This window comes from Anticarsia gemmatalis, chromosome 30 (assembly GCF_050436995.1).
Source record: "Anticarsia gemmatalis isolate Benzon Research Colony breed Stoneville strain chromosome 30, ilAntGemm2 primary, whole genome shotgun sequence".
In the NCBI taxonomy this organism is placed as follows: domain Eukaryota; kingdom Metazoa; phylum Arthropoda; class Insecta; order Lepidoptera; family Erebidae; genus Anticarsia; species Anticarsia gemmatalis.
The window spans coordinates 2452232-2467821 of record NC_134774.1 but is presented as its reverse complement, the minus strand read 5'-3'; the positions used below and the strand labels follow the sequence as shown (position 1 = coordinate 2467821).

The 15590-nt window shown below is 44.6% G+C and overlaps 1 protein-coding gene across 1 annotated transcript; it reads left to right on the top strand.

Moving 5' to 3' along the window:
• Positions 1-1982: 1982 nt before the first annotated feature.
• Positions 1983-8127, top strand: LOC142985462 (pancreatic lipase-related protein 2-like). The gene is made up of 8 exons (XM_076133656.1): positions 1983-2082; positions 2988-3156; positions 3589-3737; positions 4418-4519; positions 5008-5154; positions 6284-6476; positions 7010-7147; positions 8034-8127. The coding sequence occupies exons 1-8, from the start codon at positions 2037-2039 to the stop codon at positions 8089-8091; spliced, it is 1002 nt and encodes a 333-aa protein (XP_075989771.1). The 5' UTR covers positions 1983-2036; the 3' UTR covers positions 8092-8127.
• Positions 8128-15590: the final 7463 nt, after the last annotated feature.

The window sequence follows — 15590 nt, the reverse complement described above, 5'->3', positions numbered from 1 at the left end:
TTCACCTTGGATCATGTGATAATTATTTCTAATCCAAATACATTCGTTTCTCCGGGTACGAACCCTCGACCTCTTGCACGGAAGGCGCAACTGAAACCACTCGGTTATCAGTGCTATACAAATTCACGCCTCTTTTTTATAGAAGGCAGAGACCCAAGAACGTCACTTGGTACGATCCTTACAAACTTCCCTTGCTTCATTCACATACATACACGTTGTCATACAGGACCGTCGGTTACGAGTAGCACCTGATCTTTTTACAAGATATCACCGTAGCCTTAGCTACAATTATTTTGATAAAAATCAGATTGAAACACTTGTTTGATAAGGACGAATGGTTGTTAATTATTTAGATAAAAAAAACCAAAAGATAAATTTTGTATGATAACATTACTTTTAATTATCGGTTAAATCTTGACGTTTTGCCAGCTGAGACTTTTACAAACATACAAACAACGGACACAAAGAAATAAAATGATTCCATTTTTCGGTTTAATTTTTTTTCCCCAATACTGTCCCACTGCTGGGCAAGGGCTTTGCAGTTATGTGTGTATTCCGAAACACAGGAGACCAGGGGGGCTATCACGTATCTCAGTTGACACCCATTTGAAAGCCACTATGCTGTCCATTGTTTTCTCTCTTAAATTATAGTGATTAACACGTTATGTCAAAGCAGCAATGTACTGAATAGTGACCATAGATTTGACGTATACTAGCTGTCAACTGAGATACGTGATAAGGCCGCAGACCAGCCCAGGCCTGGAAGTAAGGCCTTGAATCTACCACGCTGACCAAGTGCAGGGACTTTGAATGCCCGCAAGAACTGTGTTAAACAATATTTAGGCACACAAGGATTCTTCACGGTGCTTTTTCCATCACCGTTAGAGCAAGTGATAATTATTCGTAATACACCGTCGACCACTGGCTGGGAGGTGTCAACTTATAACACTTAATTAATTATTATTTACTTAACAAAGTGATAGTCTATAGGTCGGGATTTTACATGGAGTGACTGCCTATTGTACCTCCACAGCACAGTTACCTGGGTTATAACACGATACCCGTTGGTAAGACTGCTTGTCAAACTTTCAAGCTTCTGACTACTGTTCACGACTGACAAAGATCTTTGAAAAGAACCACAATTAAACATTTATTTATCTTACGTTAAATGAGGATTTGCATTGAAAATCAAAGAAAATGCAGCGTCATAAGAATTTCCGATCAGGTGCAAAAGATTCGAGTAATACTATGAGGAAAGATTTTGAAAATATGTTTTTTTTATATTTATCATATCTTTTAAGTTATCTTTATCTGGAAATTAATTAAATGATAATTATTGATTAAGTATTGTTGTTCCTTGTTTTACGTCGTTCCCGAGTTACGTTGTTCTTTTGACGTAAATCGAAAACAAAATTTGATTTTCACCCATTACTGTCCTACTGTTGGGCAAGAATCTCCTCCCGTGATGAAGGGGGGCTAGGCCTTAAGTCCATCACGCTGGCTACGTGCTGGTTGGGGACTTTGCATACCTTCAAGAAATGTGTTAAACAACTTTTAGACCTACAAGGTTTCATCACGATGTTGATTGACATATGACAATCAGTTTCGGCTGTGACGGTTAGTTTCATTGAACCAAGCGAATTGTGCAGGACTTTGTTTATAGTGTCCAAGTGTGTGTACAATACACAGGTACACTCTCTATTACTCTTATAGCCCGGGAGGACGGCTAAATCGATACGACCAGTGAAAAATCAGGCAGAGGACCGGCTGACAACAAACTCACAGAAAAACGAATAAAAAAAATTTGGACCGACCCAGTGTTTGAACTCGAGACTTCTGCTTGACAGTGGCATACACTGCGAATGCGCCACTAAGGCAGTCAACTACCAATTTTATTACAAAGTAATTATAGATGTATTGACTCCGACTTACGCGATACCGACTTACGTTTCGCCGTCTTATGTATTGCGTCAGTATATGAGTCACTATATTAAGAGATAATTTTCAAAAACAATGTTATTTAATCGTAATTTATCATGAGAGTAGCCGGTGTTTTGCTTGTTGTGGTCGCTGCTGCCGCAGGTGAGAAATAAATATGTATATAAATCCTACTAATATTATAAATGCGAAAGTTTGTGAGAATGTATGTATGTATGTTTGTTACTCTTTCACGCAAATAATACCGAATCGATTACGATGAAATTTGGTATATAGGTAGCTGAAGATCTAAAATAACACATAGGCTACCCTTTTTATCCCGGAGTTCTCCAGGGATCGGGATTTACACGGGAAGGGTTTCCAAATGAACGAAGTCGCGGGCGGCCTCTAGTACTTATATAATATCATCCCTGTGATACCCGAAGGTATAGGCACAATCAATCAGTCTAGCCTTTCTTCCAACTATGTTAGAGTCGGCTTCCAGTATCACCGGATTCAGCTGAATACTAGTGTTTTACATGGACAGACTGTCTATCTGACCTCCACAACACAGTTACCTGGGTAACAAGATACCCCTCGGCAAGACTGGTTGTCAGACTTTCAAGCTTCTGACTGCTGTTAACGACTGTCAAAGATTTTTGATAATGACAGCCGGGATCCACAATTTAACGCGGCTTACAAAACACTGAGGAACTCGATATGTATTAGGTCGGGGAAAAAGTCTTTTCGCATTATGGTATGTACATATGAACTTGTAATAAAATCTATTCTCTACACAAAAAAGCTTGATATTTGAGTACCTCACGAGTTGACGGAAAGGAACCTAATGAACCGTGTACTTATTTGTGATTCTTGAAGCCAAAAAGATTTTATTACTAGTTCATACATACTATAATGCGAAAAGACTTTTTCCCCGACCTAATATATGATGGTCACCCATCCACAGAACAACCTCGGCAAGCGTAGCTTAACCTCACAGATCGAAACGGTTGTTTTTTAACTAAGCGCAAAAGTTAAAATGCCTTAAATGTACCCTGGTCTTTTCACAGCGCTGCCATATGACCCTGTGGTGAGGAAGCTGGATGATGGTGAACGGTTCCAGTACATCGAGGCTGGTGATGGAACTCTTCACCTGTCAGACACCTGGCTGAGGGCCAGTGATGTGGCTGAACCCAGATATGATCCTGAGAGGCAGAATGTCTACCATTTGTTCACCAGGTAAAATATTGTGAAGATACATTTCAAGTTTTGCTTGGCATGTTTATCTTTTTATTTGTTATGCGCCATTGCTCTTACATACATACATACATACATAAAATACGCCTTTTTCCTATAGGGGGAGGCAGAGTGCAAAAAATACCATTTGATACAATCCTTACAAATTACATGAACTACGCTTTTTTCCCATAGGGGTAGGTATACTCCAAAGTACGCCACTTGGTATGATCCTTAAATAACAAACAGAAAAAACGTTAAAAAAAACATACAGTCAAATTGAGAACCTCCTCCTTTTTGTGAAGTCGGTTAAAAAAAATCTTTGCTTCATTCACAACCATATAATTATAATACGTGTTATCATACAGGACCGCTGGTTAAGAGGAGCACCTGACCTTTTTTCAAGATATATAAATATATTTGAACTATTTTCAGGCAGAACCCGACAGTGAGTCAGCCGCTCCTGATGGGCAGCGAGGGTCTCCTGGGCATCACCAACTACAACCCAGCCAGAAGGACCGTCATACTCTTACACGGATGGCTGGACTCCGCCACAGCTGACTTTAATACCGTGCTTGTACCTGGTATGGTCAATCAAATCAAATTCATTTGTTTGTCAATTCATTTTTCAATTAGGTGTATTTTATTAACACATATTAATTATTATCGTCTAAAATTTGTTTAATACATTTATTGAGGGTATGCAAAGTCCCCAACCTGCACTTGGCCAGCGTGGTGGACTCAAAGTCTAATCCCTCCCCTTTGTTTGGGAGCAGACCCTTGCCCTGCAGTGGGACAGTAATGGGTTAAAAAAAGAAATATTTAGCTTAAGTATGACTTTACTGTTTTTTGGTCTGGGTCATATATTAAGCGGTTGCTGATCACGAGATCTCGGGTTCGAGTCCCTTATCTAACAAAAGAGTGATTCATAAAGTCTTTCAAGAATTGTTCAGTGATGTCCTAAATTGTTACTGACTTTTTAAGTCGAGAATTGATTTGATTAAAAAGAAGGTCCTCTTGCGCTTCGAAAGCCTGCAAAGCTGACGGAAACCAGCCTACCGCACTGTGAGAGTGATGTAATAGAGAGTGTACCTGTGTACAACCCAGACCCGAAACAATTATTTTGGGATCGCACAAATAATTGTTTCGTGGTGGAATCGAACCCACGACTCTCGACGCAATGGTAGCGGCATGGTGACCGAAACCACTGCGCCACGGAGGTAGTCAAATTATTATTCTAAAATTCCTTCTTCATCTTTTTCAGCATTCCTGGCTGCTGAAGACGTGAATGTCATCGTGGTAGACTGGAGCGCCGGTGCTGGCTCCATCAACTATATAGCTGCTGTGGCTAACACTGTTCCTTCAGGTAAGGTCTTAACATTTACTTGCCTGTAGTGTAGTCCAGAAGAATGGAGTCTAGCGGACTGTGAAAACACAACAATAATAAATAAGTATCATTGGACAACTCAAACACGGTCATTTGATTCCAAACTAAGCAGAGCTTGTACTGTAACTAAATAAGTGATATATTTACGAATATACTTACTTCTAAATAAATACGTAAATTGTTCAACCAATGACACTATTTTCGCTGATGCGGAGTGGAAATTTTAAAGGCTGTGATTGATTCAAAGCCTCTATTTACCTAACCAGGCATCATTTATATTTAAATTGGACACATTTTTTCCTTTTTTTTTACCCACTGCTGTCTTAATACTCGGAAAGGGTCTCCTCCCTAACGAAGAAGGGGTTAAGCTTTGAGTCCACCACGCTGGCCAAGTGCGGGTTAGGGACTTCGCATGCCTTCACAAATGGATCTAAATCGATCTTAATTTCTGTATCATATTTTTTCAGGTGAAAGCGTAGCCAGATTCATAACCTGGTTGAACGGCGCGACCGGTGCCGTGCCCCGTATGTACCACATCGTGGGCCACAGCCTCGGCGGTCACCAGGCTGGCATCATCGGCAGGAACCTTGGGGGACAGGTGGCTTATATCACTGGTGAGTATCAGTGACGGCAACTGTAGGCTTACTCCTGACAATATCGAGTCGAAAATCAAATTGGTTCGAACAAATGTCAAATCGTTGATTTAAATTTCAAACTAATAATAATAATAATGTCCTCCTAGCCGATATACGGCTACGGCGGTCAGTTTCATTGAAACTGGCCATCTGTGCAGGACTTTGTTTATAGTGTCCAAGTGTGTGCACAATACACAGGTACACTCTCATAGTTTTGGTGGGACGGATAACCGACACGACCAGTGAGAGGTCAGGCGCAGGACCGACAGCTTTACGTGCTCTCCGAGGCACGGAGGTCTTCGACCTCAACTTCCTAACTCCGGGCAATCTCTAAGAAATTCTTAACAGAAAATCTCAGAAAAGACTTTTTGGCCCGACCCAGGATTCGAACCCGAGACCTCTCGCACCGCAGTCGCATATACTACCGACCGCGCCACAGAGGCAGCTTTTCAAACTAGCGCATGATCAAACACTGGTTTAGAATATAAATGATCCATATTAAACAATCCTATCAGTTTTTTTTAAAGCAGCGTTCCATCATGCGCTTAGATAGATGTCTTTTCAGTTGTTTGAATTCGGCGTCAATCAAATAATGTTATTAGTTATATAGATAATCGATTGGACGCGCAATTTATTTAAAGAATATTTTGGATGAGAATGTTCAACTTCTTGTTAGATTAGGAACAAAAGATGGAGAGTTTCAGAAATCTTATAAAAATCATGAAAAAGAATACGTTGCCATATCAATACTAATATTATAAAGCTGAAGAGTTTGTTTGTTTGAACGCGCTAATCTCAGGAACTACTAGTCCAATTTGAAAAAATATTTCCGTGTTAGATAGCCCTTTTATTTATCAAAGAAGGCTATAGGCTATATATATCATCACACTACGACCAATAGGAGCAAAGTAACTGTAAGAAATGTTACAAAAACGGAGAAAATTATGACACATTCTCTCTTATATTACGCAAGCGAAGTTGCGCGGGTCACCTAGTGAACCATATTAGGTAACATAGAAAATCATACAGCAGAAATGACAAAAATCTTTTCGAAGTAGGTTCAAAATTTCTCACGAATAAATTCACTAATTTTATTTTTTCCCTTCAGCTCTGGACCCAGCGAGTCCCGGCTGGATCTTCAACGACGACAAGTTCAGATCAAACGACGGCGCCTACACGGAAGTGATCCACACTAACGCCGGAGTGCTGGGCTACCTGTCCACGCTGGGACACGCGGACTTCTACCCCAACGGTGGCATCAACATGCCTGGATGTAACTCGCAGGAGTGTGATCATGCTAGGTGAGGATTATTTAATTGTTTATTGATTTCATATAAGAAAGTGTAAAATTAGCAATAAGGATGCCGAATTAAATTGGGTTTGGGCGGGCCATGTTTTTTGGATGCATCCAGATAGGTGGGCAAGTATCGTCACACAATAGATGCCTGAAGGTCAACGACGACGTCGCGGCAGGCCGAGGAAACGTTGGCGTGACGATTTGTTACAGCAAATGGTCAACTTCAGCTTTAGCAGCAAAAATTAACAAGACTATAACATCAAAATAGACAATGTTGTATTTTTGAGTATATCTCGAAAACTACTGTTCAAATGTATATAAAATATTTAGCGGAGACTGCATAAAAAGCATCATCATCATTACTCTAAGAGACCAATTCGGCAATGAGAAAGATTTTTAACCGACTACAAAAGTTTTGAAGTCGTTACAAAATCATATCCCAGTTCCAGTTTATTTTTATTTTAAGAGTTATTTTTGAAGTCGTTTCAAAATAATTTTCTTTAGATGACATTTTCTAATGTTTTGCCAATTTCCCAGGTCATACTACTACCTAGCTGAATCGCTGACATCAGGCGGCTTCACCGGCAGACGTTGTGCTTCATACGTCACAGCTATGACTGGCAACTGCTTCTTGCTCGGCAACCTTCGTATGGGAGGACTCGTGCCCAAGACTGGGTAAGAAACCAACAGCTTCTTATATAGCTTCTAGCTGACCCGCGCAATTTCGCTTGCGTCACATAAGAGAGAATGGATCATAATTTTCCCCACTTTTGTAACATTTTTTACTGATACTCTGCTCCTATCGGTCGTAGCGAGATGATATATAGCCTACAGCCTTCCTCGATAAATAGGCTATCGAACACTAAAATATTTTTTCAAATCGGACCAGTAGTTCCTAAGATTAGCGCCTTCAAACAAACAAACAAACTCTTCATCTTTATAATATTTGTATAGATTAGTGTTCACCGGAGGGTTAACGCTCAGTGTGTTAACTTGTACATTACATAGATGTAGGTGCAGTGTTTGAGCTGAGCGTCTTCGTGATACAAGTCACGCTTGTTGTTTAACATAACAACAGTTCAGTCACGCAAAGTAGGCTGCTGGAATAAGGCATAAGACTGATAGAAGACCATTTCCCTAGACCCTTATTTAGCTTTAGACCGAGAGCAAAACACGTTGCTTTTTATGATCTCTATATACCTGTTTGCTTCATTCATATACATACATGTTGTTATACAGGACCGTCGGTTACGAGTAGCACCTGACCTTTTTACAACACATCACCGATATGATCTGTGTATGTCTTTCTAGGGCGTCTTTTCGGCGCTTACATTAGGATGCGCTTATAATAAGCAGTAATATAACATTGATCATCATCATCAGTCTAGCCTTTCTTCCAACTGGAGTCGGCTTCCAGTCTCACCGGATACAGCTGAATACTAATATTTTACATGGAGCGCCTGTCCATCAGACCTCCACAACTCAGTTACGTGGGATATAACACGATACTCCTCCGTAAGACTGGATATTTATATAATATATTATTCTCTTCTGTTTTCAGGTCTTCGGGAATATTCTACTTGGAAACCAACGCACAGCCTCCATTCTCTCGTGGATAAACACTATACATTAGTTAATAAATACTTTTGAATGTACTTTTGCTGTTTTATTCCTTCCTTTTCATAGACCGGTAATAGCTGAGTAGTTTAATAATGCGCGTCCCACGCAAGTGGTCGACGGTTCGAACCCGCAACACACCAATGACTTTTCGAAAATATTAAGTGTGTATCCTACTAGTATTATAAATGCGAAAGTTTGTGAGTATGTATGTATGTATGGATGTTTGTTACTCTTTCACGCAAATACTACTGAATCGATTACGATGAAATTTGGTATGTAGATAGCTGAAGACCTAGAATAACACATAGGCTACATTTTATCCTTTTTTATCCAGGAGATCCCGAGGGATCATGTGATACTTTTTTATAAAAGATTTTAGACCACTTTAATATCAGTATTCCGCTAAAAAGCTAAATTGAAAGATTGTTCGAATCTTTCAATTTTTACTTTTGTGTCTGTTGTTTGCATGTTTGTAAAAGTCCCCGCGAAAAAGCAATTCTTAGTGCGGGAGTTGTCTTGTTTAATAAAAACGTTTTTATCAGTATTATTTGTACGAAAGGCGCATTTCCGACGCAACCTTCGCGGGAGGTACTAGGAGGCTAAAATTAAACCACTCGGCTATCACTGAACTGAAAGACAAGATTGATCTATACGTTATCAAAATGATTAATTAGGGGTTTTTTTGTCAATTAACAAGATATCTAATCAATTATGATTATAATATTTCATTCATTCATAAGATTTTCTACAAGTCATTCTTTTTCTGACCATGGTTGGACACATCGGTCTACTTTTCTGCGTCCTAACTGCTGTTTCAGGTAAAATAACTATTTAATTTACTTTCTTATAGTAGCACGGTTGTCTAAGGCATAGCCAGTTGCGCTCACCGGTCGGTAAACGATTAAGGGTTAAGCAAACCTTGGCGCGGTCATTCTATAGATGAGTGACCGCATAGTGATATTTGAATTTTGTCCCGGCTATTGTCTACTAAGATAACAGTCGTTAAGCCACGTCAAAGGCCTTCGGGCTTGAACAACTTTGACACTAGGTTGACCACTAACCGTACGATAAGAAGAAGACGGTCGATATATTAAATCATACTAGCTTTTACCCGCGACTTAGTTCGCCGTCTGAATTTTCCCAAGGAAATACGTCATTTTCCCGGGGGAAATGTCTTATGCCGGGTATCAAAATATCTCCACAACAAATTTCATGCAAATTGGTTCAGTAGTTTAGATTGAATAACAGACAGAGTTACTTTCGCATTTATAGTATTCAAATATAATGTAATATATAAGTATATATGACTTCCACGCAAAATTCTCGAGGTTCGAATCTTGGGTCGGGTCTAAAAAGACTTTCTTGAATTAACTGCCTCCGCGGCGCAGTGGTTAAGGTCGCCACGTAACTATCATGTTTTACGTCTGGTTGTATTTTGTGTCCGTTGTTTGTATGTTTGTAAAAGTCCCCACGCAAGAGCACACAAGAGCAATGCTTAGTGCAGGAGTCGTCTTTTAAAAAAAAAGAGTAAGTATTTCTATTATAAATTTCTCTGAGTTTTTCCGAAGTTAGGAAGTTGAGGTCGTAGGCTTCCGTGCCTCGGAAAGCACGTGTTGCCGTCGGTCCTGCGCCTGACCTCTCACTGGTCGTGTCGGTTATCCGTCCCATTGGGCTATGATAGTAATGTTATAGAGTGTACCTGAACGAATGCGTGAATCTGCGTGAATTTCGTACTGTTGTGCTTATTTGTCTGAGCACGCGAATTGCAAAGAGCTCCATACACCTACACATTAATATGTTAACCACTCTATTGTCATCTAATGGTTGCTTACGAAAGCAACCCGATGGGCACACAATATGACACAGGCTGACCCCCGGTTTTTGAGATACATTTTGCGGCAGTTTATCTATTCAATAGCGTTAAAATTCATGTAAAAAAACGCTATTGAATAGATATAAATTGCAGCTAAATGTACCTCAGAAAACGGGGGTGAGTCTATGTCACATTCTGTGCCCATCGACTCGCTTTCGTAAGCATCCATTACTATTACAACCGGGGGTCTGGCAGGTTACCTTCTTTTCCGCTTTCTTCTGCATAGAAACCAGTTTACAGAATAAATCGGTTGACTAAGGGCGTCATAGAAACCGTCTGCATCGTTGTCAACCGGAAACGTGCGCAAAAGGCTAGCCTTTATCTAGCCCAACATGTAAGCATTGCCATTAAGGTAACGTGGCAATGCGGCCAGACTTTTGCGCACGTTTCACGGTCGACGGCGATGCGGACGAATTCGAAGACGCCCATTTTTTTTTTCTTGGGGAATTGCGTTACGCATACCCTATGCCCTGGGTGGAGCACTCTCCCGCCAGAAGGGCGGGGCATACACCACTAAAACCCCACGAGTGCCTGCCTGTTCCGCGTGTGTGACGTGCGACGGGATGACTGAATTTTATGACGCCCTGGATTCTTATTTCTTCTTTATTTTTTTTATTAATCCATTACTGTGCCCTCTATTTAAGATATCACCAATCTTCTTCTTGTCGTATGGTTATTAGTCAACCTAGTGTCAAAGTTGTTCAAGCCCGAAGGCCTTTGACGTGGCTTAACGGCTGTTATCTTGATTGACAACAACCGGGACCGACTGTTTACGTGCCTTCCGATGCACGGAGACCCCCAGATCACATACCACTATGCGGTCACCCATCAATGGAATGACCGCGCCATAAGTTGCTTAACCCGCAGAACGTTTCTCTCTAGGGTATCCCCTGTTCTATAGTTTAATAGTCACAACGACTAGCGTTGGACGTTCAAAAATTTTAATATGATTAGTGATTAAAGAATCATCATCATTGTCAATAAAACCTAACTTACATACTAACAAACCCATCTGATGGTGGTTTGGCTCACACTGCCTCTCTGGGCGGTGGGTAAACTGTCTCAGGCTTGTGGGCCTTTTACAGTGGCAGTCTATGCGCTACCCGTTAAAACGGGTAGGTCGTTGGGGCGGTCTTTGACCTTTTAATTGTCCTTGGTCACCTCGGAGTGAGGCCAGGCGTCGATAGTCGCATCGACCAGCTCACGCTGATAGCGCTTAGCTCCCTTGTCGGGCGGACGCGCGTGTTGTGGAGCTATTCCGCTTAGAAGCGGGTGAGCGGACTTATCCGCGCGCCCGAACATTCTTGTAGCGAGGTGGGCTATGAAGTCGTCCAACCCCTCGACCCTGAGGTCCCTCTGGACCGTGGCGTTCCTCACATAACGCGGGGCATCAACGATCGCTCGGAGCGAGAGGTTTTGTTGGGCGCGGAGGCGCTTCCTGTTTGACTCCGAGACGAAGTTGTACCAGGCCGGCGCCGCGTATGTGAGGCGCGACCGGATGTAGGTCTTGTAAATATTGATCTTCGTGCGCAGAGGGAGCCTGGATCGAAGGACCGGATTCAGCTTACACCTCGCTAGTTTGACCCGTGCTATAACGCTATCAACGTGGGCTTGCATGGTGAGTCTTCTGTCGATAGTCACTCCGAGGTACCTTACAGTGGGCTGCCAGGGGATCTCCTGGTCTAGAAGGCGAAGCGGTTGAGGGAGCCTAGAGCCGCCGGTGATGATGGCCTGTGTCTTCCCAACGTTCACAGATAGTCTCCATTTGGAGAGCCAATCGGGTAAGGCGTCCAGTGTAGGCTGGAGACGCTTCGCGGAGTATGCAGGCGCGTACGACGAAGCGAAATACGCAGCGTCGTCCGCGAACAGCGCAAGTTGTGCCTGGCCGAGCACAGGGATATCGTCGGTGTATCGGGAGTAACATGATGGAGAGAGGCAGCTGCCCTGCGGAACGCCGGCGGTAACGGGTCGCTCGGTTGAAAGGGTGTCTTCGACCACCACTTGCACCTTCCGGTCCTTCAAGAAGGAAGCCAAAACTTTGACAATCCTCCGTGGAGTCGTGGATGTTGCGATTTTGTATAGCAGCCCCTCATGCCATACCTTATCGAAGGCCTTTTCCATATCCAGGAAGACGGCTGTGGTGTACTCGCGTTTGTTGGCGTTTACCGCCATCTGATGCAAAACTCTAGTCAGTTGGAGTGTTGTCGAATGGTCTGCTCTGAATCCAAACTGTTCCGCTCGCGGTTCTAAGTGTGGACGCAGTTCTGTCAGCAGCAGTCTTTCAAACACCTTGGAGATGGTGCATAGAAGTGTAATGGGCCTGTAGCTCTCTGGTTTGCGGACATCTTTGCCAGGCTTCGGGAGCATGATGACCCGTCCTGTCTTCCAAGCTTGGGGAAAATGACCCGAGCGCAGGATTCCGTTGAACAAACGTGCCATCGCTGCGATCGCTCGCTGAGGTAAGTGACGGAGGGCAGCGTTTGTTATACCGTCTGGTCCCGGGGCTTTTTTGGTGTTCAGGCGACGAGTCGTTCTCCACACACGACCTGGCGAGAAGACAATCGGGTCCTCCTCTGGAGCTACAGGCACAGACAGGTATTCTTCTAGGTGCTGCTGGACTGCTGCGACGTGGGCGACGTCGGAAGTTGGATTCGGAGAGAACGACTTCTCAAGACACTCCGCAAAGATTTCGGCTCTGTCCTTGGCTAGGAACCTTGGAAGGCCGTTATTATCGAGTAGCGGACGGACAGGTTTTGGTTCGTTGGACAGTTGACGGCAAAGGCGGTGCACGGAAGGGACGTGGTCGCCCACCGATTCCATGTGGCGCTCCCAGGCTTCGGCGGCGTGGTCGTTCAGGGCGGTCTTTGCACGTTCCACCAGTGCGTTCAAGCGGCGTTTCATGGCGGGGCAGCGGGTTTGTTGCCAACGTTTCCGCAGCGCTCTCTTCTCATTTATGAGAGTCCGGATATGGAGTGGAAGTGGTGTGTGCCTGGCGTTGGTTGACTCTGTCTGAGTTGCCGAGTCTAGGGCGGTGCGGATGCTATGGGTAAGATGTTCTGCCGCTGCTTCTACTTCTTCAGCTGTGGTCGTGGGGGACGAGGTGGTGGTTTTGTCGACGGCTTCTGTAAAGGCGTCCCAGTCTACAAGCTTACGGGTCGTCGGTAGTGTTACTCTGGTTGGCATTTCGGCAAAGACGAGGAGAACGGGGCGGTGGTCAGACGGCAGATCGGGCATCACAGTTTGTGTCGGCGGCGTTCGGAGACCCTTATAAACCACCACGTCCAAAACGTCGGGGCTTTGGTGACCGAAGTGCGTAGGTTCGTCCGGACCGATGACTTCGTACCGATGGTCTATAGCGTCTTGGAGGAGACGTCTGCCTTGGTGGTTGGTTGTTGAGGAGTTCCAGTTTGTGTGCTTGGAGTTCAGGTCGCCAGCCACGATTGTTGGAGTTTGGGAGCGTAATAGGCTTCGTAACTCATCAAACCTGAAGTGTGAGTTGGGAGGTTTGTAGGCGGCGAAGAGACGGAGTTCCGTGCCGGCGATTTGAACTAGCACACCAAGTGCGTACATTGACTGGAACTCCTTATGGTCTATGGCTTGGTGGACGAGTGATCTCCTCACAAGTACCGCTAGTCCTCGATAGGCTGCTCCGCTGTCGGTCTTCTCGTCTTTGCGGTAGACGAAATAGTTGGGGATCGCAAACTTATCTCTTTGCCGGAGGTGAGTTTCACTGACCAGCATTACGTCTACGTTTTGTTGCCGGAGAAAGTTGATAAGGAGACGTCGCTTCCCAGTAAGTGTCTGGGCGTTCCAATGTACTACTCGAAGGACTTTATCCATTGTGGTTCAGCAACTTTAAAAGACTTGCAAGGGCGGCGGTTTCGGGGTTTGTTCCCGACTGAATGGATTCCAGTACTTCCTTTAGCACAACGATGGTAGTACTTAGACCAGGTGATGGCATTGTTGTTGGTGCAGTCTCTGGGGTTGTGTCTGGTGTCTCCTCTACAGGTGCGGGGATTGAAGAAGTAGCCGCTGTGGCTTTCTTACTTGCCGGCTTGTTCCGACCCTTTCTGGATGGTTGAATAGTAGCCCCGCGAGTAGTAGGTGGGTTAGCCGGAGCCATTAAGCTGTTAGGAGCAGATTCCTCCACGCTTGTCTGCACGGGTGGTTTGGTACCTGTGCGCGCTACGGTACCCGCCTTCTTATTTTGCGCTTCTCTGCGAAAGACTGGACACGACGTGTTATTCGCCGTGTGCGGTCCTCCGCAGTTGGCGCAAGTTGGTGGTTCTTCTCGTGGGCGCGGGCAATCCCGTGCTCGGTGTTGGCCACCGCATCGTACACATGCTTCAGGACGGTGACAATTATGTGAGCTGTGCCGGAATTGCTGGCATCTATGACATTGAGCCGGGCCCTTTCGACCGCGCCACGCCTCTATAGTGATCGTAGGAATGTTTAGGAGCTCTTTTACCTCATAGATGGAGGGTACGAGGTTCGGTGTTCTTTTCAAGAGAGCGAAGTATAGGCATCCTTTTCTTCCTGATCTAGGTCGGATGTGCCTCACAGCCTCTACCTCGAAGCCACGTTCAGTAAGTGCATTTCTAATAAGGGTAGGGTCGGTGTTGCCTACTATGCCTCGTATGGCGACCTTTAAGTTTTTCTCTGAAGGTAGGGTGTAGGAGAACCAGCTTACAGTCTGATCTGCCTTCTCCAAATCAGATAAGTACGATTGGAGGAGACGGTACTCTTTATCTTCTGAGGGAATAAATTTAACTCCCTGTTCGCCAAAAGCAGTTGCGTTTGGCGGTCGTCCTAGTTTTTCGGCTAGTGTGGCCAGATGGTGGGCCCAGTTTGGAAGCTGTTCTACTAATATAGGCGGGTATTTGTTGTGTTTCTTCTGCGCCTGTTGCTTCTTCGGACTGGACTGGGATGCTTTGAGGGTTGCATCTGTCTGATTTCCCTGCCTAGGGCTAGCGAATGAGCAGGGCGATTGGACCGCACGCGCGTACGACTGGGTGTGAATCGGAGTTGAAGGCGGCGATTTTGGCCGACTACTATTACTGTCAGCTTTTACACGGTTTAATTCTATACGTATCTTAGCAGTCTCTTCGTGACGGCGTTGAGGTGGGCTTAGTGAAAGGGACCGCGTCCGCGGCCTCTTAGATGGTCTGCTCTGTGCGCTCCTTAAGAGTATATCGTCATGGACAGGAGGAAGATCGAAGATGCCTGAATTGGCAACACAGTCAAGTGCTACCTCGTCGTCTCTAGACAACTGAGCGTAGCCTTGTTCGTCTTTCTCGTGTGCTCTAACGTAGAGAGCCATCCAACGAAGCATTCCTTCAGACAAAGAGCCGTCATGGCATAGTTGTGCGAGAACAGCGATGTCGCGCTCATGATCGATGCTCTTAGGTGATGTGGAAGACTGCGACGCCGAGTTGGGAGGGTCTATTTGTTCATGCTCCATTTGGGCAATTGCGAAGTTCAAAGGGGTGAGGGGTCTTAGCCTTGGAAGACAAACATCTTACCGCGGCCTTGCGCGGGAGCAAGAGGGGTGCGTGGGGGGGGGGGGGGAGAACGAGACACGCGTACCACCTGGGTGCGTGGAGCGGCGAAGGGAAGGAGCAGTGA